At 43.9% G+C, this 25,240-nt stretch overlaps 1 protein-coding gene across 2 annotated transcripts in view; it reads right to left on the bottom strand.

Moving 5' to 3' along the window:
- The window catches only part of Pld1 (phospholipase D1), a 186,775-nt gene that overhangs the window by 86,568 nt on the left and 74,967 nt on the right, over positions 1-25,240 (bottom strand). Inside the window, exons 13-18 of one of the 2 annotated variants that reach the window (XM_005343906.2) lie at positions 19,424-19,534; positions 13,874-14,074; positions 12,361-12,574; positions 11,424-11,537; positions 2,598-2,726; positions 1,570-1,688 (exon numbers count right to left, since the gene is read on the bottom strand). In XM_005343906.2, coding sequence (XP_005343963.1) covers positions 1,570-1,688; positions 2,598-2,726; positions 11,424-11,537; positions 12,361-12,574; positions 13,874-14,074; positions 19,424-19,534 — 888 coding nt within the window. The remainder of the gene's footprint in view (positions 1-1,569; positions 1,689-2,597; positions 2,727-11,423; positions 11,538-12,360; positions 12,575-13,873; positions 14,075-19,423; positions 19,535-25,240) is intronic. The other variant, XM_013347951.2, reaches the window with a different exon arrangement.

Raw genomic sequence — 25,240 nt, 5'->3', positions numbered from 1 at the left:
AAAAAAAAAAAAAAAAAAATTCAAATGAGAAAAGAAATCCATTATTTAGAGTGGGAAAAGAAATGCAGGTTCCTGGGAACCAAAAAATTTACAAATGGATATTTCTACGTCAAAAGCTGGAAGCTGTCTTTGTTTTCTGTGTTCACAGTTCTCTATCTTCCCTATGCAGCAAGCACACATTCTTTTATACTGAAGGAGAAAATTAGATGTAATCTACAGGTACAGCGATATGTAATTGCAAAACTGAAATTGTTATTCTATGGGCTAATGTTTCGCTGGGCTGTAAATGTCTGACGACAGCAATTAGGCATGATTTCATTTTAAACAACTTCACAGTAAGAAAGGAGGAAGAATCAGATTTGGTTCATATTACTCAGGAATTCGGGAGCTCATATGACACCCAATACAACTCTGGAGGCTAAGCCAGGAGCAACACTCTGAGGTCTGGGCCAGCGTGGGCTACGTACAAAGTTTGTCTCAAAAACAAAGCTTTTAGTACTATGAATTGGCATTTTAACTAATTCTAACAGTATTTGAACCATTAGAAGTGATGTGGAAATACTTTTTCTGGGAAGGGATTTTATAGCTAAAAATACTATTGAGAGTTTATCCTATCAGGAGCAGGGCACGGGAGTATAGAAAAAAATACAACTGTAAATATCAGCAATATTTTTATTTTTGACAGTACAGTAGATTAAAAATAAGATTGTGCAGGCCAGTGGTAGTGCATGCCTTTAGTCCCCACACTTGAGAGGCAGAGGCAGGAGAATCGTTGTTAGTTCAAGGCCAGCCCAATCTACAGAGCTAGTTCCAGGAAGTCAGGGCAACACAGAGAAACTCTTGCCTTGAAAAACCAAAGAAAAAGAAAAAGTAATAAAGTAATACTGCCTTGCTTACTCATGCATCCCCTCCAAACTTGAATTTAAAATAAACAAATTTGCAGCTTTTATATGAACGGTAAGTAAACTGATATCCTGTTATTCATGGAAGTACTCAACTAGGCCCCTTTTCCAGGTTATCAGGATAGACAGCCTCATTATTTTAAGTAGATGCAGCGGGCCCTTAATAGCACCAATGGCTTGGCTGAATTTCTGCAGGTTAGGGTCTTGCTCTTATAGCAATGGTAGCTTGTAAGTGAGTTCTATCTGGAGAAAAGAAATGGCTCCAACTCATTGGTATTCCCTGTTCAAAGCCAGTTCCATGGTCCTATGCCAGCACGTGGCCAGGACAGGCCATGATCAGAAGGGATTTACAGCTGAGCCCCTCGTCTAAACATGCCCCACAGACCCTATAATAGTCGTCCACATGCATGCTGGTCTGTCTATGCAAATACTTAACACTTCCGTTTAAATCCACAGGCCGTGATTACCACATCTATCCCTCCGCATTCAGAGTTGTCTGTCATAGTACTCCAAAAACCAGTTTCCTTTCTTGTAGTGCTCTGAAGCCCTGCGCTATGACAATGATAGATGGTGTCACAGATGTGGCCACGGTAGCCCTTTCCTGCCAGCCCTCTGAGCTTCACCTTGGCCAGGGACCAACGTGGCCAAGTCACAACATCATCGGTACCTTGGTGAAATTCCAGCGCTGGATGAAGTGACGAGCCACATCGCGAGCTGCCTTCCCGTGGACCACAGAACCAATATCATGCCAAGGCATCCGGGGGGTGGAGTACCTGTCAATGAAATCTGCCCGGGGTGCCAGGCAAGGACCCATCACTAAGTTCAGTGCCAGAGAACAGAAATACTGACCTCAACTAAGATACAACAAACACAGTCATGGTCAAAGGAAATAGATGTGCAAGAAATCCAACCATCCACCCACTCCACTGAGTCTAATATATGCAGACAAGGCAAGTTGTGATGGGATTTCCCTTTTGATCTGTGGGAATAACCCTAGGCTATCTGTATACACAAACACCATGCTGGGCACCTCTTAGGTATAGAAGCACAGTCATTATCTAAGACACATCCCTCTAATGAAGGAAGACAGAGAGAATAAATACAAAAGAACCAAACAAGGGCTACCCTCTGCGGGAGAAGTTCAGTTTCCCCCCTGAAACACAGCTGCAGGAGATTGGGAAGCTTTAAGTGTCAAGTTTTCTTCTCACGGCTACACTGATAACACTCACACAGGGATGACCAAATCAGACCACCAGAATTCAACACAGCCTTGAAACTCTGGCTCCTCACTGAGGATCTGGAGGTAGTTAATGGTGGCCAGGGGAGGGAATGGTATAAGTCACCTATAAGTAATTCCTTACCCACGCTCTTGTAAGCAACCCAATTAAACTCACTGAACCATCAAAAGTAGAAGGGTTTCTCATTGGGAAGAAAAAGGGGATTAATGGGAAGGGGAAGAGAGGGAAATAAAGGAGAGTAGGTAAAACCAAAATAATATATGTTTGTATGCATGCATATATGTATTATGAAAATGTCATAATGAAATTAATCATTACATATAGTTAATAAATGTCAAAACAAAATTTTAAATAGACAGACAGAAGGCACTTAGATCACGTGTATGCATACTTACTGAAATGCCCCAAAATGGAAAAACAGAATGGAACCTGCAACTGCCCTCCTCCTGATACTCACCAGCGAAAGGCTTGTCCAGCTGAACCCAGTCCTTGAAGACAAAGTTGCAGTAATCCTTCCCGTGCCAAAACCTGGTCTCCCCATGTAGCTCTCCCACGCCTGTCTGCACGCTTCGGATGGAGCCAGTGTCTGTGAACATTGCAAGATTGGCTCAGAGACAGAGTTGGGCAGGCCCTGGAGACGAACCTCCTGACCCTAACACTCCTTTCCCCCCCACTTTTCTTCTTGAGTCCTGTCACTAGGACAGCCTAAGTACATTTGATCAGGGACTGTGGGCTGGGGTAGTATTCCAACCCTCACGAGATTCTCTTTAGATAGCAATGAAGGCCCAAACAAGAGTCAGTCATTAACTTGGAAGCTAACGTTCTTAACAGTTGAGTCGCTTATTCTCAACGCCTACTAGGTCAGGGAGAATAGATCACAGAGTGTATTATAACAAAAGAATTCCCCAGGTGGTGTTCCAAGAGAACACTATAGCCAGGTGAGTAGGGAGGTCCACTAGACAGAAGCAGCAGGAGCTAGGCCACCTCTTCCCTTACCAATATGGTGGATGCTTCATGCCTTTCTCATATCAAAAAACATGAGTCTCATATTTATAGGCCGTCCATGTTCCAGCCCCAGAATTATATAGCTACATGGCACCAAGCTTCTACATTTGGGGTCATAAAGCCTTCCATGTAAAGAGTATGATTTGGCCTAGATGACGGCTAAGATCTTTCCATCTTTAACAAACATTATCCATAAAACGTAACAGACAAAAGCTTACAACCGAGGCACTAAACATAGCTGCAGCAGCATCCCACAAAGCGATAAATGGGTCACTCTACTTAAGAACGGATACCCAAGTTAAACAGCACGAGCACTTCAGGGATGTGTCCCTGAGACATCAAACAAAGCAGGGAAGAAGCAGAACTGAAATCACAAATGCAGTACTTGCACAATGGGGGCATTAATCAGGCAGACATGGGGCGCAAGAACGCTTGCTAAAGGAATAATAATAAAACCACTTGAAGTAGCCAATGAGAGGTCTTTTGGCCCCATACACTACAGCTGCCATAGCACCCAAACTGTAAAGTCGTTTAAAAACCTCTCTGGAGCATCTACAGGTGGTTCAAGTGCTAAGGGGTCGGTGTGTGTAGGAGCTGCTTCCCAGCAGCCATCTGTCGTTTCCTTCCCCATTTTCCCTTCCCTGAGCCCCAGGCATCAGCGTGCCTCCTTATTCACTGTACTGTAACAGGCTGATCCACCTTGCCTCTGTGCAGTCTGCATGTTACCCATTCTGAATAGAATACTCTTCTCTCCCTGCGGCCTGATCTTTTAGTCCTCCATTATGAGCCGTGTCATCCTGGCCTCAAGAGAGATGGAGCAGACCCGTGCCGGCAGTGGCCTCACTAGCACTGACGCTGTCCTGTCTACAAAGACCTTACTGCATGCAGCCTTTGACCAGGCCATGCGATTGCATAAAAAGCTGAGTGGATGGATATCCCTCCTCTGGGAGCCTCTACACTCAGAGCAGGCACCGTAGCCCTTCACCACTTGCTGCAGCTCCCAGCATCTAGGAAGTAATTAATCAATGTTTGCAGAACAAATATTTTTATGCAGTAACCACACACCTAATATTCTATCTCAAAATTAATATTAACTTTTGAAAGATCATTAAATTGTCAATGTCAACAAAAGCAACTAATGTTTGAAAGAGACTTCATTATCTTCTCCCAGCCTTGGCAGTCCTGCTGTAGACCCCTGAAAGGAAAGAGCACACATGGGCTGTGTGCTGCCCCGTAGGCTCATGCGGGCTGTGTGCTGCCCTGTAGGCTCATGTGGGCTGTGGGCTGCTCCGTAGGCTCATGTAGGATGTGTGCTGACATGTAGGCTCATGCGGGCTGTGTGCTAACATGTAGGCTCATGAGGGCTGCGTGCTGCCCCGTAGGCTCATGCGGGCTGTGTGCTGCCCCGTAGGCTCATGTGGGCTGTGGGCTGCTCCGTAGGCTCATGTAGGATGTGTGCTGACATGTAGGCTCATGTGGGCTGTGTGCTGCCCCGTAGGCTCATGTGGGCTGTGTGCTGCTCCGTAGGCTCATGCGGGCTGTGTGCTGCCCCGTAGGCTCTTTCTAGACGCATGGATGCTGTTGGGAAGCCAGGCTTGAGAGAGGGACAGGGAAAGTGAGAATATAGACGATGAAGAGTCATTTCCAAATTTACAATACATAGAAACAGAGAGGTGGCTCGGTAGATAAAGGTACCACGACCTAGCCTGGGGCCCTACATCAATCCCAGGATGCAAGTGGTGAAAGAACGGACTCGACCAAATTGTTCTCTAATCTCCACAGACCTGTCGTACCACATATGCAGGGGTGTAGCTTCCCCCACACAGTAATAAAAAATTAAAAAACACAAACATGTAAGAATTAAATTTGAGGGCTGGAGAGATGGCTCAGTGGTTAAGAGCACTGGCTGCCCTTCCAGAGGTTCTGAGTTCAATTCCCAGCAACCACATGGTGGCTCACAGCCATCTGTAATGAGATCTGGTGCCCTCTTCTGGCCTGCAGGCATACATGGAGGCAGAATGTTGTATACATAATAAATAAAATCTTTAAAAAAAAGAATTAAATTTGAGATACAATATTGTGTGTGGTAATTGCAAATATATGCATACATAAACACGTATACATACATATAATTGACTTTTCATCAATCTGAAAAATGAAGCTGAGACTGTAACATGGGCGCCTATACACTTGTTGAAATATAAGATAATTATAATAGTTGGTTATCATTTGATAGCAAAATGAAAGTAAATTTCTAGACTCAGAAAACAACCCTGAGAGTAACTGGATTCAGATGCCCACAATTCAAACGTGCTTTTGTTTCTAGCCAAGGCTCGACTATGCCAAGGGACAGCAGTCCCCCCAACACACGGAGGCAGCCCAGCACACGTGCACATGTGAGTAGACACAGCAGCGCCGTATCTGGCTACTGAACGACACCCTCGCAGCTGCATCTCTTCTCCGTTGGCTGCCTCGTGCCAGGTCTCTGCCCCGTTGTCTGTCAGTAGCCAAAGTTTGCAGCAAGGACATCTTCCTGTTCCTGCTGGGAGTCTCCAGGCCGTGCCATAGTCGCCTCTTTGTGTCATACCTAACACTAAAACTACAGCATCCTACAGCACCAATCCCTCTGAGGGTGACTCAGTCCCAACTCCCAGGCACCTGGGCATCTCCACCACTCTGCCCAGCTCTCCTCCTAACATCCTCCTCATATCATCACTTCTGAAACCATAAGGATGTCTTAATAATTCTTCTGGAAATTTCCATCTCTTTTAGTCTTGAACACATTGGCACAACCTTGTTAGATCCCTTTACATCAAGTATATCATTCATGAATCTTTCCCTTTAGCGGACCTCCACCATAGTGTTCCCCAGCATTTTTTGACTTAGACTCACTGGAGCCTCCAATATTGACCCAGATAGACTCCATTGGCCTAGTCTATATAAATTAATTCTTAATTACAACTCCTAAGTTCCCTAACCCTGAAAACCCAATGGTGTGTCCATGGTTCACTTGTTATCATAAGCTAACCTGAACTGACATGAAAGTTTTTCCAACTGCGTTGCCCAACTCATACTGCACATACATGAAGTCTGCTTACATCCTGACTGCATTATCCCGACTTGTGTTGTGCGCACGTGGAGTCTGCTTACATCCCTGACTGCATTCCCCTACTCATGCTGCACATATGTGGAGTCTGCTTACATCCCTGACTGCATTATCCCGACTCGTGTTGTGCAACGTGGAGTCTCCTTACATCCCTGACTGTATTCCCCTACTCATGCTGCATATGTGTAGAATTTGTTTACATCCCTGACTGCACTGTCCCCAGTCATGCTGCATATACATGGTTTTTGCTTACATCCCTGTATTGCCGGAGCCTGGTGGAAGTGCCACATAATACAGGGTATAGATATGATATCACTTTTCTAAACCCTGGTATTTTCTAGTTTCTGAAGCTTATCTGACTCAGGGCTTCTTGTAGACCTCTGTGGGTTTGTCCAACTGCATTAGTTTGAGAACTGAAAACAATTGCTTCTGGTGTTCATTTCCGAATCTGTGCCCTAAAAACGTTATCCTGAAACAACGCTCTCTCCTTTCTTAGTCTCTACCTTCCAAGGTTTTTTCTGTAGCATTAGGGCCTCGCACATGCTAAGCTGGTACTCTACCACTGAGCTACACCGCCAACATCTCATCTTTTGAAACTATATTCATATCCAAGGGTGGTCGCAATCCAGGTCCTGAATGAGTAACGTGGTTTTGAAAATGTTCATTCTTCAAACTTTCTAGATTTCCAGGTGTCTGTGAGAATTTGTGACTTTGTCTTGGTTGGGTCCATTCAGGTTTCCCCTGCAGCAAGAGTACTGACCATTGTGCTAGCTGGTAAAACATTTCAAAGTATTTCACAATCAGCTAGCAGACAATAAACTGGTTTTCTTTAGCTTTTTGCTTTGTTGTGTCTTGCTTTGTTTTCAGACAAGACCTATCTAGCCCTAGCTGGCATTAAACTCACTATATAAGCTAAACCAGACTGTTCTCGAGTTTGTCACAGTCCTCTGCCTCTGTCCCCCAAAGGCTGAGACTGCAGCTATGTGCCACCATATCTGCCTGACCTAAGCTTGAGGGAAGATGAAGCTTATGCATTGCAATTCAGAGAAGTCTGGAGAAGCCAGACCTTATTACCGTTAGTATCAAGGGATCACTGATAATGCGGAAACCCCTGCTTACTTAATCTGCTCAGCATTACAAAGGAGAGCTCAGCAGATGCTCCCCAAATGTGAGAGTGATCAAACTCTGCATTTAAAATAGTGTCAAGCAAAGCAATAGCGCCCCCCCCCAAGCCTCCTTAGAACATAATTCTGAAAAGACAAAAAAAAAATCCTTAAGGGTGGCTAAGTGCTTTTTGAATCTACCATGGTTACTGACCTCATTAAGAGGAATCACATTTAGTGTAGTTTCCTCTTTGAACCCTGCCATGATCTCTCCTGTGTTGGGAACACAACCAAGATCCTTGTGCCCAGAGATCTCCAGAGAAACCAAGAATATTAAGCACACAGGACTAGCTTTCCAAAGATGAAAAAGCTGCTCTTCCACCAAGAAAGCTGAGAATTGGGAGTGACAAACAGCCAGGTGACCTACATTATCTGTGGGCCGGGCCATATCAAGCTCTTCTAATCAGGACCCTTATAGCCAAAGGCTCCGAAAACTCCCACAGCCAGGACCAGACCTGACTAATAGCCCAAACAACTTCTACACTATCTGTGTGACTGACATCAGGTTAGACCCTTAGGCCCTTAAACTACTACAGATAGGATAGCCTATCTCTTAAACTCATCTTCTGGGAAGAAATGACATGCAACTTGAGTTGAGTTTTAATGTATTTATGCTTCTTGGTGCACCAGAAATTGTATTACACCAGGAAATATTTTTTCAAATTATACTGGGTTTAAATACCTGATGTGGGAATCCCCTCTGTGTGCTGTGATTACCATTAATGAATAAAAAAGATGCTTTGGACCTATAGAAAGGCAGAAGTTAGGTAGGCTGAATGCTGGGAAAAAGAAGGGCAGAGTCAGAGAGAAGCCATGGAGCTACTGCCAGAGTCAGACATGCCAAAACTTTAGCCGGTAAGCCACAGCCACATGGCGATATACAGATTAATAGAAATGAGTTAAATTAACATAAGAGTTAGTCAATAAGAAGCTAGAGCTAATGGGGCCAAGAAGTGATTTGATTAATACAGTTTCTGTGTGATTATTTCGGAGCTAAGCCAGTTGGGGTAGCAGCTCTCTCCTCTAACAGAAACTGTCTCTTTTGAGACTCTCTCCAGCCTAATCCAGGTTGACAAGTCAATCTGCACCTTGTTTTCATCTTATCTCTATGTGCAGTTCTCTTTCCTGCCTGGATACCTGCAGGGACCCCTTACACCTGCATTTTGGTCTCTGCAAGGCAAGGTGTCCTGGGAGCCCCTTCCATGTGACTATCTGTGCATTGTTAGCACTGTCATTGACTTCCCCAATATTCCTGATATTGTAAGTACCACGCACTAGTCAGTTGTGCCACTACAGCATCCATCCCAGAGATGAAATTCTTACAGTAGCCTACAAAGCTTCTTAGAGTCCATCCAGTCCCCTACCTTCTTGCTTTTCTAATTATCCTCCTGCCTTGGGTTCTTTGAACTTGTTATTGTTCCTACTTAGGACACCTCCCCAGACAGTTTCTTATTCTCCTCCTCTCCTTTTTTTTTTTTTTTTTTTTGTTTTTTGTTTTTTTTGAGACAGGGTTTCTCTGTAGCTTTGGTGCCTGTCCTGGAACTAGCTCTTGTAGACCAGGCTGGCCTCGAACTTCCAGACATCTGCCTGCCTCTGCCTCCCGAGTGCTGGGATTAAAGCCGTGCGCCACCACCGCCTGGCTCCTCCTCTCCTTTTTTGAGCCCCAGTGGAAACTCGACTTGTAAGAGCAACTTCTTTATTCAGGTTATATAAAATAGTAATTCATCCTTTTGCCTTCACACCATTGGTTTCCACTAGAGTAATCATCACTGCCTGAAATACTGTGTGCAACAGTCTGTGTGTGTAACCCCCATCCTCACTACATTAATTTAACTCACAGTAGTTAGGACAGTGGTTAGTATGTCATAGGAGCTTAGTGCATAGATGTTCATACAAGGGGACCGGAAAAACGGTTCAATGACTAGGAGCACAGGCGACCCAGCTTTCGCTTCCAGCATCCACCGGAAACACACACATAATTAAAGCTAAAAATAAATCTTTAAAGAACTATGTGAGCTTCTGCTTTAATGGCTGCTCCGTCTCATTAAGGATGACCAGACTGCCTGCTTCCTTATCATCCCCAGAGGCTAAAATTTGAGTTGTTTACTTCCTCCTTTTCTCTTAAAATAAACAAGTCACCAGTGGAAAAGGCTGAATGCAAGCAAGGACACTTCCCAGCAGCATCCCATCCTGGGTCACCACTGTGGGTCTCACACCCTCCACCAGGGGTTGGCCTAATGTGCCAGACACCATTCAGTTCCACTTGCTGCCATCATGCACGCACTAGTAGTCAATGTGCAGAGTCTTTCACATTTTAGCAGTGAATCACACTCAATCTCCCATCTCACTTTGCACCTCACCTCTAAAGCAGCAAACACACACACACACACACACACACAGACACACACACACACAGACACACACCAGAACACCACTTTCCAGGCCCGCCTTAATTAACAATTCTTCTTAATATCTATACCTGCAGGCACCCTGTCTTGGTCCCCTCAGCTACCCAAAAGCTTCCAGACCTCAGAACATTGAGGTGCACACAGGAACAGACACAAATGAAAGCTGTCCCTAAACTCATATGCCAATCAAGAACTAGCTTTATGTTAAATAACTAAGACATCTCCCATATAATGTTTTCCATTTTTCATTGTGTATCAGTATTGTTTGAATTTACAAGATTAACAGTTATACTGTGCTTTGGTACATTACATACAGTTAATGTATTTTAAAAATTGCTGTGTCTGGGTCCATGTGATAGCTCAGGAGATAAAGGTGCTTGCCCTCAAATCCGGGGGCCTGAGTTCAATCCCTTAGGAAAGAGAAGACCAACTCCTACAAGTTGTTCTCAGACCTCCACACAGCCACCACGGCTTAGCATACACATATACACATATGGAATAAACACATATGATTAAATACAGTTGATAAGCTCGATTCCTAAAGAACGTTGGAACCGCTCTTCAAGATCCAGTCTTACTAATCAGGTCCCCTGGAGCTTCATCCAGGCCTGTCAGTTGGGCTCCAATGTCCTAACCTAGCAGAGCAGAATCTTAGACGCGGGATCAAGCCAAGGGTGAGATGGACAGAGTGCCTGCACTTCCGCTGAGTTATACGTGCAGATACTGAGCGGGAGGTTGTGCTGAGCTGGGACTACACTGGGCAGTAACACTGTGCCGTGCCGGTCAAGTTTCCTCAACTGTGACGTTCCTACAGGCATCACAGGCATGAGGCAGTGAGGAGCCATCTGAACCCTCGCTGGCTGACTTGTCATAGTGACTCTTCATCCTTAGGTCAGATCAGTTGCCAAAACCACCATTCCCAGCCCCATACTTTAGCCCCTGACTAATTCACGCTTAACGTATCTAATTCTTCTCATAAAAAGTATCAGATAATATTTTCTAATCAATCCCATTTAAAACATGATGATTTTTTTTTTCAGCTAATGAAGCTGTGTCTTCCCCACTTTGTCCAGGACTCTATGCCTTGAATGCGTCCTCTTAACACCAATCACTGTGCCTTGGCTGAACAAAGCTTGTCCTTAACAGTTAAGGCATTGCCCTTTCCGTGTCAGGGCCTATGCTGGGCTCCTTTCCACCACCTGCAAAACCTTTCTGTCCTTTCCTACCCCCCCCCAAGTTACTGTCCTCACCTGCACCCCAAGTTACTGTCCTTTCCACCCCCAAGTTACTGTTCTCACCATCCCCAAGTTACTGGCAGACCCACTGGACAAGCTCCCTACTCAGAACGTTTCTCTAGGTCAGTAAGAGGAAGTCCTTCTGCCTTGCACAGAGCTTGCTGTGTGTGCGCACACGCACTACCACTAGAATGTAAGTGCTCAGAAGTGCAGAGCTTGCACTTGCATGGAGCAGGTTCTACGTGACACATGGGACACGAAAAGTAAGCAGAAAGCCGGTGCGGACACACACTCACTGTGCTCATGTAGCAGAAGAAGCAACAAAAGCCAACAACCACGGGGTTCTGACACTAGCAGGTCACTTACCAGTGCCGTGCCTAGTGAGTCCCCGCTCAGACTCACAGGAAAGGCGAAAGAGTTTCAAGTGGGGCTTTAACCCATGGATTAAATTCTGGTGACTTCTATAGTGGCTAGAATAACCTGGAGAAAGTTGAGATTTCTTTTTTGTTTTACAAAGAAACATGTTTACGTATATGTGTGTATTTGTATATATTTACATTTGATATATGTATCAAATTTTCTAAACTCAAAAGCAAGCATAATTATTTTTAAAACAAGCAAGTCTATAGAATCAGTCATTAGTTCTAGTGTGATTGAAAATCACAACACTCTAAATAATATTTGCAAGGAATAGTAAATTCTTAAGATACAGAATATCTGATTTCTACTAATACAAACAATATATTTCTGGATGAAAAGAGAACTTTCATTTACAAAAGGTTTATGAAGTATACCTGACGCCTTCCTTTTCACTTGGCAGCTTGTCATATTTGACAAAGCTTTAGTCATATGTGGCCATTAAAAGATCAATAGTGGCTATTATGATGACTTTGTGTTGAAAACAAATACGCTTTGTAAATGATGCAAGGGAGGCCAACATGGAGCTCAGTTGGTAGTGTACTTGCTTCTGTGCACAGAGCCCTTGGTTTAATCCCAAGGCATGGTGGTGTATGCCTGTGACGCCTGCATGGCACGGACAGGAGCCCAAAACCAGCCTCTACTGCATAGTGAGTCTGTGACTAGCCTGGGCTACATGAGACGCTGTCTCAAAAACACAAAGAGTGCCAAAGGTGTCATGGCACCACACAGGATGGCCCGGACAACTAGAGGCATTATTCATGGAATGCCACCACGGATTGATAAAAAAAAAAAAAAAAAAAAAAACAAAAAACAAAAAACAAAAAAAAAACAGGTCAAGGGTCACAGCACAGCCAAGACAAGTTCTAACAGAGACGAGACTCACTGGAGGCGCTGTCGATGCTGCTGACGCTGTCCGAGTTGTGCAGGTGGCGACGGTGCAGCTGTCGGTAGAGACTAAATTTGGAGAACTTCCGGGGCTTCCCTATTCCTTTCAGCTTGCCGTCTGTTTCATCCGCACTCTTCAGGATGGGCTCGTTTTTATGAGCTTCGTGGTTACTCTTGAGGTTTAACGATTCCATCGATTCTATTGTTGCTGCCTGAGAAAGTTATTTGGAAAAAAAAAAAGGACCATGCATACAGTATCCTGCAATGGGCTCTCACTCAAGCAGAGCTGAGAGACGGTTTACAAAGGGTGATGGTCCCAGAACAGACTCTCCATAGAGTCTCAGGTCAGCCACAAGGTGGTGGAGGACTCCTGTGAGCGCTTTAGATGTCCTGGAACTTTCTATGTAGATCAGGCTGACCTCAAGTTTAGAGATTCACCTACCCCTGCCTCCCACATTCGGGACTAAGTGCATGACACCACGCCCATCCAAAATTCCTGAAATTTCATTTCACCGACCCCCTTACCTCACACTAATTAAACTGTTTAAATTCAGTGTCAAGCTACATAACTCTGATGAGCAGCTTACTCCCTTCTCAGGCATTTTCTGTGTTCCCTACTGCCATGGTTTGAATGTGAAGTCCCCGCAGGCTGTTTGAACACTTAGTCACCAGTTGGTGGCAGTGTTTTGGACGACTTCAGGAGGCACAGGGGAAGGTGAATCAATGGGGGTGGGCCTTGAGCTTTGATGGCTTGTCATCTCCATGCTTTCTAGCTGTAGATGGGACGGGATGAGCAGGACCCCGGCTCCTGCCTCCACAACTTTAGCAGCACGGTGGACTGCACTCCTTAAGTTGAGGCCCAAACAGTCCCACCTCCTGCTTCCCATCAGATATTTGATTACAGTAATGATATGTATCCAGGCAGGGTATTGCTCATTCTCAACCCTCAAAAAAGCCAGCAGCATAGCCCTCAGGAAATAAGAGGGGCCTCTGAACTCTTTGAATCCTTATCCATATTGCATGTGGGCTGTGTGGAGCTGAAACAAAGCAAGGATTTTTAGCAGCTCCTGATTAGCAGGTACTTTGAGGAGTTATTAGTTAGCTTCCTGCTCCAATTCACTCTAGTGACCCCAGACTGATCTACTGACTTCTGTGTCCAGAAGTAGGAAAATGCTAAAAACAAATGCCCACCATAGCCAGGCACACACCCTCACATATGAACAAAACCCAGCTCCAGCAGCTGCCTGGGATGGGCTTATTACTCGACTTGAACTAGAGAACAGACTGCGATGACATAAGCTATACAGAACTCACTCTCTCTTCCTATAGGAGAAGCTGAGAGAGGCCAGGTCCCGGGTGAGGCAGGTTGCATAGACTGTTACAGGAAAGTAGGTATGTCCACCATATCTCCCAGTTGCCACCTCTGAATCACTGGGTCAATCATGGTATTTCTATGGGTTTAGACAATCCTGTGGATTTTATACCGCCCCTCAAAGGTGACAGGTACTCACTGTGAGAGAGCCCATGGACAGTCCTGAGGTGACCCGCTTCACACTGCCCACGTCGGTGAGTCTGTGCTCATTGTCATCCCACCGTCCATAGGCTAGGTCAATCCCACCCACAAAAGCCAGTGATTGGTCAATAATGACGAGCTTCTCATGATGAGCCCACAGATAGACACTGGAGGACACGTGGTCTGGGTGTCTCATCACCTGCAGACAGGAGAAATCCACAAAGAATGTGAATTATAAAAGCCCTTCAAATCTCAGTAAAATAGGTCTACTCCCCCTGAAACCGTTTCTAAAAGAATTCAGGTACAAAATATGTTCTACTCATGCTGAAGAACGTCCCTCAAACTTCACACTGCATTCTCAGTATTAGCAGAGACAGACTTCCATCTGGCTGGTTTCCTTCCTTCCTTCCTTCCTTCCTTCCTTCCTTCCTTCCTTTCTTTCTTTCTTTCTTTCTTTCTTTCTTTCTTTCTTATTTTTTTAAAGGACTATCCTCACTGTTCTTGAGAGTCTCTTGTCTCACTTTCCGAAATCCTGGGATTCCAAGTGTAGGCCCCTATATGTGGCCTCTTATGGTTTAAGTCCTCAGCCAGATGAGGTGGTTTGAGGAAGCGGTCATTTGACTTGAATGGCAACCATTAGAACTATAGGTTCTCTTTCCACCCCCCCCCAATAGTTACCCTTGGTATAAATAAATTAATAAGTAAATAAGTAAGATCCTTAACCACCATGCATTGTGGAAAGATGTGTAATAAATTACATCTGCATTCTGATGATACAAGCACACAGCCACCGAGACAGCGCCTCATGAGAAGAGAAATGGAGCTTTCAGGATGAGCCCCTAATGACCCTGTTTGACCTTTTATATTTGTAACTAAGAAGACACCAAAAATGTTTGCCAATACTTTTACTTATTGTGGTAGAATACATAAAACATGAGATTTGCCACATTTCCAATTCTGATGTGCAGTTTTCCCAAGGCCATGAGCAAGCCAATTTTGAGGACTGCTGTTAAGGCTTTAAATGCTGGGTGGAATTCAGTCAGGTGGTGGTGGTGCATGCCTTTAATCCTAGCACTCGGGAGGCAGAGGCAGGCAGATCTCTGAGTTCGAGGCCAACCTGGTCTACAGAGCTAATGCCAGGACAGGCTCCAAAACTACAGAGAAACCCTGTCTCGAAAAAAAAAATAGAAAAAAAGAAAAGAAAAATGCTGTGTGGAGCTCATCAGGATGCAGCAATAGAATCGCAAGAACCCTGTGCTTTACCCTGAGAGGAGTTTTCAGCTGTTGATCACGGTCCCCTGACTAGTTATGCCCATCCAGATTTCATACCTTTTCCTGGGCTAGCCTGGACAGGTTTTGTGGGAGTCACCTGCTCCCACTGTGGACTTACACACTGGCTCCATCTTCACTTCTTGTCTTCAGAAACCAGAGGCTTTCCTTTTTTTCTTTCTTCTTCTGACTAAAGCTTTCTTGAACTGGTCAATCCTCCTAAACACTAACTTTTGGTCACTGATTTTTCCCCATTCTGCTTGTGACCTGTCTGATCCTGATGTCCCTCCCTTGCTACCTTTAGGTTTGCTTTGTTCTTTTGCCTGGATCCTTAAGTAGTAAATTAAGCTGACACTTTGAGACCTTCTCTTTTCTAATGAAGGACTTAGGAGTATAAGCATCTTCCCTTTGTACTGCTTTTGCTAATTCCTGGGAGCTTTGATACATTCTTTTATTTTCACTTGACCTAAGGACAAATTTTATGTCTTCTCCTCCTCTAACAGGGACTTATTATACAGACCTGGCTAGCTCAGCATATAGACCAGGCTGTCCTCAGACACACTGAGATCCTCCTGCCTATGCCTCCTGAGCAGTGGGATTAAAGGGGTGAGCCACAATGCCAGCCTGAATTATTCTTTTAAATTATTTTTTAAATTTTTATTCATCTATTTAGGGTTTTTTTTTTTTGAGAGGGTTTTTCTGTGTGTCTCTGTGTGTTTTCTGGAACTCACTCTATAGGTCAGGCTGACTTTGAACCCAGAGATCTACCTACCTCTGCCTCCCAAATGCTGGAATTAAGGGCAGGCACCATAACTACCTGGCTTAATTTTTTGTTAGCATACAGAATGATAGGTTCTATACTGCTTTGTTCTTATTAATTCTCTTTCCCTTGCTGACCATCTTCCTAACTTCAAATAAACCCCCTACTTTCACACGACATGTATTACATACTCTCTCTCTCCCTCCCTCCCTCCCCCGTCTGTCTCTCTCTGCCTCTCTGTCTCTGTCTCTCTGAGACGGTCTCACTATGTAGCTCTGGCTGACCTAGGATTTAGTACATGGCCTAGACTCGCCTTGTGTTGATGGCGATTCTCTTTCTGCTTCATCCTCCCAAGCACTGAGAGGACAGGTGTGAGCCCCTGCACCTTTAGTGGGCTGCTTTAGGAGCTCATCCCTGTTGGATCACCTTTGTAGCTCACTTATGTCTGCAGTTGAACAAGAAAGAGTGTTTATCCATTTGTCAGCTGATCAGCATTCAAGCTGTGCATGCCTTTAGCTGTTGTGAGCGCTGTGACCAGGCACATTTCTATGTAAGTCTGTACGTAGAGTTATGTTCTCACTTCTCTGGGGTGCAGACCTAGCAGTGACCTGTTAGATTACACCATGACTGCATCCTTAACTTTTGAGGAACTAGCAGAGTTCCCAAGTAGCTGTCCTATTATCCACTCCGTCAACCTGCATAATCTCTATATTCTCAGCAACACCATATAGCACCTGACCACTGGTTATAGCTCACTGAGTGGATGGTAAGTAGCATCTTGCTGGAGTTTTGATTTGTGTTTTCCTGATTCAATATCTTCTGGTGAGGTTTGGCCATTGGAATCTTCTAAAATATCTGTTCAGAGCCTTGGCTCATTTGAAAATGTCTCCTAGCGGTTCTGTTGAAGAAGGACTCCATACAGACTGGAAACACAACCCTTCTCATTCTATGGTTTGTAAATACTTTCTCCTCTTCTGTGGCTTGCTTTTTTATGCTGTTCTTTGTTGTGAATTCCCCTCCCCCACTTTTTCACTAAGGTCACCCTCATGGATCCCAGAGACTTTCCACTGGACTAGGTTTCTGCCTCACTGCCGCAGAATATTTATTTACACTGATATCTCTCTCTCTCTCTCTCTCTCTCTCTCTCTCTCTCTCTCTCTCTCTCTCTCCTGGTTGGTGTAACAAAAAGCCTGAACAGCCAATAACTAGGCAGGAGAGAATAGGCAGGACTTCTAGGTAGAGAGAGAGACATCTCTGGGAAGAAGAAAAGTAGAATTTGCCAGGGAGAGGCAGGGAAGTGGGATGTGCAGAAAGGAGATGAGGTAACGAGCCATGTTGCAGAACATCGATTAAAAATTATGAGTTAATTTTAGTTATAAGAGCCAGTCGAGAAAAAACCTGAGACAGGGCCAATTTTTCATAATTAATAAGAAGTCTCTGTCTTTATTTGAGGGGTGGTAATCCAAAGACAGTCTGACAAGAAAAGGAGCTGCACTCACCCCCAAAATGACCCACCAATTCCAACTGCCTCTCCCAGTACTCTCTCCCTCCGTGTCTTCCACACCTGATCCTTCCTGTTCCCATCCCTACCAAACCCCCAGTCCACCCTCAAAATCGATTCTATCTTCCCTTCCCAGGGAGATGTGCCCTGAGCCCTCCTTGTTACTTAGCCTCTCTGAGTCTGTGGGTTGTGGCGTGATTATCCTTTCCTTCACAGCTAATATTCACTTATGAGTGAGTACATACCATGGTTGTTTTTCTTGTTCTGAGTTACCTCACTCAGGATGATTTTTTTCTAGTTCTATCCCTGTATGTATGCCCAGGAGTGGGATTGTTGGGTCTTGAGGTAGATCGATTCCCAATTTTCTGAGAAACCATTTGTTGTATTCTTTTCAGTTACTGATGTCACAAAATCAACACCCGGTGAATGAATATTGAGAAGCTGCAAGGTGACTTATCCTGTGGGCTGATTTTTAATCAAGTAAGATACATAATTGTTACATATTTTAAGCCTGTTAGAACATAAGTCTTGTGTCTTGATGGCTGAATGATATTTATAATTAGATTTTAGGTCTAATGAGATTTCAAGGAGCTTCTTCAAACATTTCACACTAGATATTGTTGATCTCAAAATATACAAACTTTCAAATCCTAAAGGGAATCTCTTTATTGCTGTTAGCAATCAGAGAACTGGGTGGTGATGTTATGTCCAAGTGGTTCTGGTGTTTTCCTAATGCAGCATGGAGAGTTGACAGAACTCTTGAGTAAAACAGTGCAGGAAGCATGTTCTGGGCTCAGCTTTCATCTCAAGTTGAAAAATGTAAGATCTACTCACCCCATCAACAGAGAATATAAGGAAATATTTCAGCTGAACGGAGGAGTCTCAGAAAAAAAAATGTTTTTAAAGCATTCAGCACCCTTAGTCATCAAAGAAATACAAATCAAAACCATTTTAAGATTTCATCTTGGTGGGCAGAATAGCTACCCTCAGGAAAACAACAACAGTAAACGCTGGAGAGAAATGTGGGGAGGGGAGAGTGAAGCTTTAGTTACTGCTGGTGGGGTAATCTGGTACAGCCACCATGGAAATCAGAGTGCAGGTCTCTCTAGAAACTATACCTGGAGAGGTGGCACATGCCTTTAATTCAGAACCTGAGAGGCAGGCAGGCAGGAGGATCTCTGTGAGTCAGAGGCCAGACTGAGCCATATAGTTACTGGCCAACAAGATTACAAATTCAGATAGTATTTTAAAAAAAAGAAAGAAAGAAAAAGAGGAGGAGGAGGAAGAGGAAAGGAAGAAGAAAGAAAGGGAAGAAACTAAAATTAAAACTGCCATAGGGCTTAGCTGCTCTTGGGTATATAAAGGACTGCGTTACACCACACAGACTCCTGCACGTCCATGTGTCTTCTGTTCTATTCACAATGGTAAGCAAATGGAGCCGATCTAGGAGCCCATCAACAGACCAATAAAGACTGTGTGGTATGTATACATAATTGAATTCTATTTAGTAGTAACAAATGAAATAATGATATTTGCAGGAAGACGATGGAAAAAGGAACTATTAAAGTAATTCAGACCTAGACAGACAAATACCAACTGTTTCCTCTCACATGTAGATCCTAGATCTAAACATTTATATATGTGCATATCTATGTGATGTGAGTAGGGTCAAGAAATTGGAAAGGGATTATGGGAAGGGAAGAAAAGTCTGAAGGGAACTGCTGGAGGGGAAGAGGGTATGAAAATACGTGTGACATGAAAGCAAAATAAGGGTACCATGGGAAAGAAGGGGAAGGGGGAGCAGGAGGCTGGGTGAAGGAAATGGGGAGGGAGGAGCAACAGAAACAAGGTTTGGATGACATACCCCTCCCTCTGTAAGCTCATTTTGAAAAGCAAAACAAGAAAGCATAATACTGCGTGCATTTCTGAGGATTTGACGCTGTTCGCTCAAAATGAACACGCAGGTCATCTTTACGGGAAAGGCTGCTGTGGGGCAGTAAGCGCTGGGACCAGGATACCTTTATGTTGGGGTGCAGCCGCATCAAAGTCCGCTTGCTGTATTCACTGTTGATTCCGAGGGCTAGCTCCACCTCCTTGTATAGCATGATGAAAATCCGAATGCCTTGTTGCTGTCACAAGAAAACAAGAATGAGCACCTTGAGGGCTGTGCCCCGCCTCCCTTCCTTCTTTCCCTTGCTTAGATCTCCTTTAGTCCATGAACTGGGATAGAAGCAGTGAACCAACAGGCAGTGCAAGGCATGGCATGCATGATGTCAAGGCACAAATAGAAAATATAAAACTTAGGTGTGGTGGCAAATACTGGTTACTCCAGCACTGGGGAGGGGGAGTCAGGAGGAACAGAGTTCAAGGCTAGCCTAGGCTACGTATTATCTCACTCAGAAGAAAACCATCCTCCTTCCCTTTGTATTGGATACTTACAGATCCAGGATGCAGTGGCCAACACCCCTGCTCCTGAAAGTGTCCAGTAGCCTTAATGCCTTTCTAGACATCCCAAGCACTACCGCTCAGGAGAACTGCGACCTGAGCTAGTACCAAATGCACCCCTCATGTCTCAGGGAAGAGATTGATTGTGTAGAGCTTTTTTTTGCCTTAAAAAATAGTTTAAATGAAGAAAACACTCCTAAATTCTTAAAGAAGAGTGTGCTAGATCTTACACACAATTAGATTCTTAGCGTCCATGGTGCTAGCAATAGAACTTCACTGTGGCAGTAGCTGTGTAACAAATGAACACGCATCTGCCCCTAGACTGTGGGTCAGAACAAAGATGGGGCTGTTGGGGGCCCTTTCACTGTCAAACTGAATCAGAACGTGCTTGGTGAACCACTGACTTCACCATCTGACCAACAAGAACCTTGTGTTTTCACAGTACCACAACTTCAAATGACATTGAGTTTATGCCTTTAGGCAACAGACAACAGGGAGCCATGAATCTACAGTTTCCCGGTGCTATTCTGTCAATTCTATATAGTGTGTGGGTTTCCTATAAGACCACATCACTTCACGAGTTAGTTATGCCTGAAATGAGTCTACAATCTTAGAAGGACACTAGATTTATAATCAGGTGTTCGTTACATGTATTAGGAGATAAACCCTTGTTCTGAAAAAAAAAGGAAAAGGTCGAAAGTAGGTCTGTATGATACATACCCTTCATACACTTGCTTGCACATGAATGCAATTATGTAATTCCATTTCACTTATGAACACCTGGATTTTGGAACTTATTTATTGCTCACTATAACTATTCAATTACTATTATAACCAGATATAAAAGATGAAAGTACAGGGCTGACAATTGGTTCAGTAGATAAAGGTGACTACTGCCAAGCCTGGTGACCTGTTTGACCCCTAGAACCCATGTGCTAGAAGGAGTTCCTCTACACACATACTACAGTAACACGCGCACACACACATTAATACGTGTATATTTTAAAGAATGGTGAGCTGGAGAGAGGGCTCAGCAGTTACAAGCATGTAGTGGTCCTGCCTGTTTGGTTCCTAGCACCCACATCAGGCTGCTCAGAGCTGTAGCTCCAGGGGATCCCATGTCTTCTCTGGCCTTCGCAGGCACCATGCACATTGACACATGCTTACACAACAAACACATAATTAAAAACTGAAAATAAATATTTTTAAAATTATTATCAGACATATAATTTGAATATATATATAATTTGAATAAAAAAAATAAGAACATAAAAATGTAAGCAAGACTACTGAGAACTCAAGAACAATGGCAATGGGTTTTGATCCTACTGCACGTGCTGGCTTTGGGGGAGCCTAGGCAGTTTGGATGCTCAACTTACTAAACCTGGATGGAGGTGGGCAGTCCTTGGACTTCCCACAGGTCAGGGAACCCTGATTACTCTTCAAGCTGATGAGGGAGAGGGACTTGATGGGGGAGGGGGAGGGAAATGGGAGGCGGTGGCGGGGAGGAGGCAGAAATCCTTAATAAATAAATAAATTTAAAAAAATGTAAGCAAGAAGGGAATAGGTTGATTTTTGATGACCAGTCAGTCCTCTGTAATAAAACACTAGTTAAGGGCTAGAAAGGAAAATTAAATAATTTTTTCACTTCTATCATTCAACTATTTTTTCCTATTTAAATATTTTAAAATTTATCACTGAACTATGGTCAATGCTAAATAGAAGTCTTTCGGCGGGGAAGTATAATTCAAAGTTTACAACCCAAAACTGCAACCTAAGTAGTGTATGCATATACCTGGTATCATTCCTTATGGTCCATATTTCAAATGGATGAAGTTCTGCTTTCACTCTCTTCCCCATTCCTTTGAGGCTCTTCTCTCCCTTGAAACCAGAGCTCACTTTTCAGCTTGGCTGGTAAGTCAGCAAACCCCAGCGGCCCTCGTGTCTCTGCCTCCACAGCGCTGGGGTGACAGGTGCACACTAAGCCCTGCCCAGCATGTTCCCTGTGGACATGGATCTGAATCCAGGTCCTCATAGCTTTGCAGCAAACCTTCTTAACCACTGTGCCATCTCTTTATGTAACGGTTACAATAAAGTAACCCACACTAGCTCAGAAATTCTGCCTCTTGAACTTAAAACATTAAATTCATGAGGTGCAGGGTTTGCAAATTAGGTACTTTATCTAAATTCTGCAGTTTCTCACATACCTGAATAATTGGTGGATTTTCGAGATAAAGATGTTAACTCTAATGGATTGCACTAACACCTTCCAAATGTTATACCTGGTATTTTATTTCATACCATGTCCTTTCTCACTTGAAAAAGGTGAATGGAAAAAAAAGAGGGTATAAATTCTGCCCCCTTTATCTTAAATACCAATGACTAACAAGGAGCTAATTATACAAATGCTATTTTTAATGAGGCTTTTCTATATACTTATAAGCATATAAGTATATGCTTATACCTGGAATAAACAGTTAATATGCTGCAGATTCCCCCAAAAAATCAGTATTTTTTCCCTTTTGCGCAACATATTACCTCACAGCCATAAACTCCATAAATGTCAAAGTTCATACCATATCACAGCATAGCCGTAAATGATATAAATGGCAAAGTGCACACCATATCACAACGTAGCCATAAATGACATAAATGGCAAAGTGAACACCATATCACAGCATAGCCATAAATGACATAAACGGCAAAATGTGCATCATATCACAGTGTAGCCATATAAGTGGCAAAAGAAAAGTGTTCCTTTGTGATAAAACCATTTGCTTTGTTGTAACAGTACAGGTTTATAAAACCATGGAAGCTATTTTGGTAAACCAAAAGCCAAATCTACAGAAGATAGAGGCTAAGTTTGTAATTTAAAAAGTCAAACTTTGAAGTAGCCTTTCTATATGCAAACAGGGATTGTGATAATAAATCAGTAAAACAATTCCACTCATAAAAGCTTAAAAGAAAAGCATTAACTCAGAATAAACCTAACCAAACAAGTCAAAGTCTGCCACGATGAGCATTTAAAACAATAAGGAAATTCATTAAGACAACAAGCTGGAGGGGTAGCTCAGTTGGTAGTTTGCTTGCCTGGCACTCAGGAAGCCCTGGGTTCAGTCCCCACACTACATAAACCAGGTGTGGTGGTGCATGGAGCTGGAGGGGCTTTGGATACACAAAAGACACATGAAGACGATGATCAAGACCCAATTTCGTAGTCAGCTTCTTCTCTGATTATTCAAAGAAGCATGGCCCAAGTATTTCCAAAGCACAGCCAAGTTTGTCTGTTGCCTGACATTATGTTATACAAACACACCCCAGAGGAACAATTCATTGTTTGCCAAGAACTTCTCTTGGGGTGCAAGACTGTAGGAAAATAGGAAACAAATGAAGACAAAATTTCTGTGTGCTGGTGTTCAACTGTAATTCCAGCACTTGAGAAGATGGGGCAAGAGGCTCAGAGTTAGATGTTAGCCTGGGCTATATGAGACCCCATCTCCAAAACATAAGGGCAGAAAAAGCGGACATGTCACACGGCTCAGGGGGTAAAGGCTTTTGCCTCTGAGCCAGATACCTGAATTTGAATCCACAACTCCCTCAAGCTGTCCTCTGACTTCCACACACGTGTGCACGCACAAATATACTTCAAAGGAATAATCACATTCTCACTAGTTAAAGATAAGGAGCAGTAGGCGACCGCAACATAAATATCTATGTATTTTTAAACAGTTTTGCTTAAAATCTGGTCCTGGAAGTTAAAGATACACTCTCCCTTCCCTGGCAAGCCATTCCAGCCTCCTACTTAGGGTCCCACTGGTATTCTGGGTAGAGGGGTATTTCTCTGTCTCTCTTCTCTAGTGTGGACATCTTCCTCTTTGATGGCTGACTATATCTCCAGCAGTCTGTGTCTTGTGAAAAAAGGAAAAAAAAATATCTAAACTTGATGGCAAATTCACTGTGAAAAGCAAAACCCTTTGACAGCTGGCAGCTCACTTCTCCGGAAAATTTCCAGTCTCATGTTTCTAAGAGTGATGCACCCACAACTGTGGCAAGGAGTTCTGGTGACCACAGCGCGAGGCAACTTATCTCCTCAGTTCCTGGTGTCCTTACTGCGGAACTGTGGCAACCGAGGCAGGAGGATGCCTGAGCAATGAACAACCTGCTGACAAGACGGGCTGGCACTGTGGCCATCACATATCACGAGAGCCAGGGAAGATGAGATTATCAGCTCAGTTGTTACCAGAAAAGGAAAACACAGCTCTTGTGAGCGATGTTGACCTACACATCTGCTCTGAAGCAGAGAAATTTGCAGATTCTTCTTATTAAATATTAAAAAATAATCTGTGCAGGCAGAAGGGAAATGTTTCATTTTAATCAACCTTACAGACCTCTGGGACAGAGTAATACAAAAATAAATATTATGTTACACTCCATTCTTTACAAGCCTAAAAAAAAAACAAAAAACAAAAAAAAAGTTTTAGCCGGGCGGTGGTGGCGCACGCCTTTAATCCCAGCACTAGGGAGGCAGAGGAAGGCGGATCTCTGTGAGTTTGAGGCCAGCCTGGTCTACAAGAGCTAGTTCCAGGACAGGCTCCAAAGCACAGAGAAACCCTGTCTCGAAAAAATAAATCTGTTCAAGCCTAGCATGTGGCTTTCAGAAGCTCAATTATATATGAGAAGCAATGTTCATGTGCATACGACGTATCAGATTGGAATGATCCAAATGTAAAAATTTTATGAGAAAAGTACAAATTCAGTGCAGTGAGATGAAGGAGACCACTCCACTAAATGTGCCAAGAAGCACTAACCCTCCATAGCACAACCATTTCTCAGGAACGAGAAACAAATCATTACCCACAATTTAAAGTTGACAAGCTGCGGAAAGCACCTGACCTGGGAACACAACAGTCATCAAGCTGTGATGTTCATTCGCTGGGGAGTTCATCAGAGACCTCAGCAGGGTTGGTGCGTCAAAAGCTACAAGAAGCCAGACCAGTGATGTAAAGGCCAGGGACCCTGAGGATGGCAGACAAACACTGCCAGGTAACAGGCAGCAAGAGGTGGAAGGCCAGGTCTGCAGGCCTCCCTCTTGAGCCCGGATCAACATTTGCCACCTTTTTTGGGCTATGCAGATGTCTACAGAACCCTGGCACTCTGGGCATCTCAAATGAACCTCTCTAGGCTTGGGGATGTAACTCGTGGAGCTGCATCCAAGAGCCTGGGCTTGATAGCAGTTCAGAATGGAAGGAAAGAGTATGGGAGGGGAAACAGAAAGAGGAGAGAAGGAAGGAAGTTAAAGGAAGAGAGGGAGGGTAAAGAAGGGAGGTTGAGGACATGGGAGAGAGGAAAAGAGGGAAGGAGAGGGAGGGGGAAGGGAGGGGACAATATTT

The sequence above is a fragment of the Microtus ochrogaster genome, chromosome 1 (assembly GCF_000317375.1).
Source record: "Microtus ochrogaster isolate Prairie Vole_2 chromosome 1, MicOch1.0, whole genome shotgun sequence".
In the NCBI taxonomy this organism is placed as follows: domain Eukaryota; kingdom Metazoa; phylum Chordata; class Mammalia; order Rodentia; family Cricetidae; genus Microtus; species Microtus ochrogaster.
The sequence above is the reverse complement of the archived record's forward strand: the minus strand, read 5'-3'. Positions and strand labels throughout refer to the sequence as shown.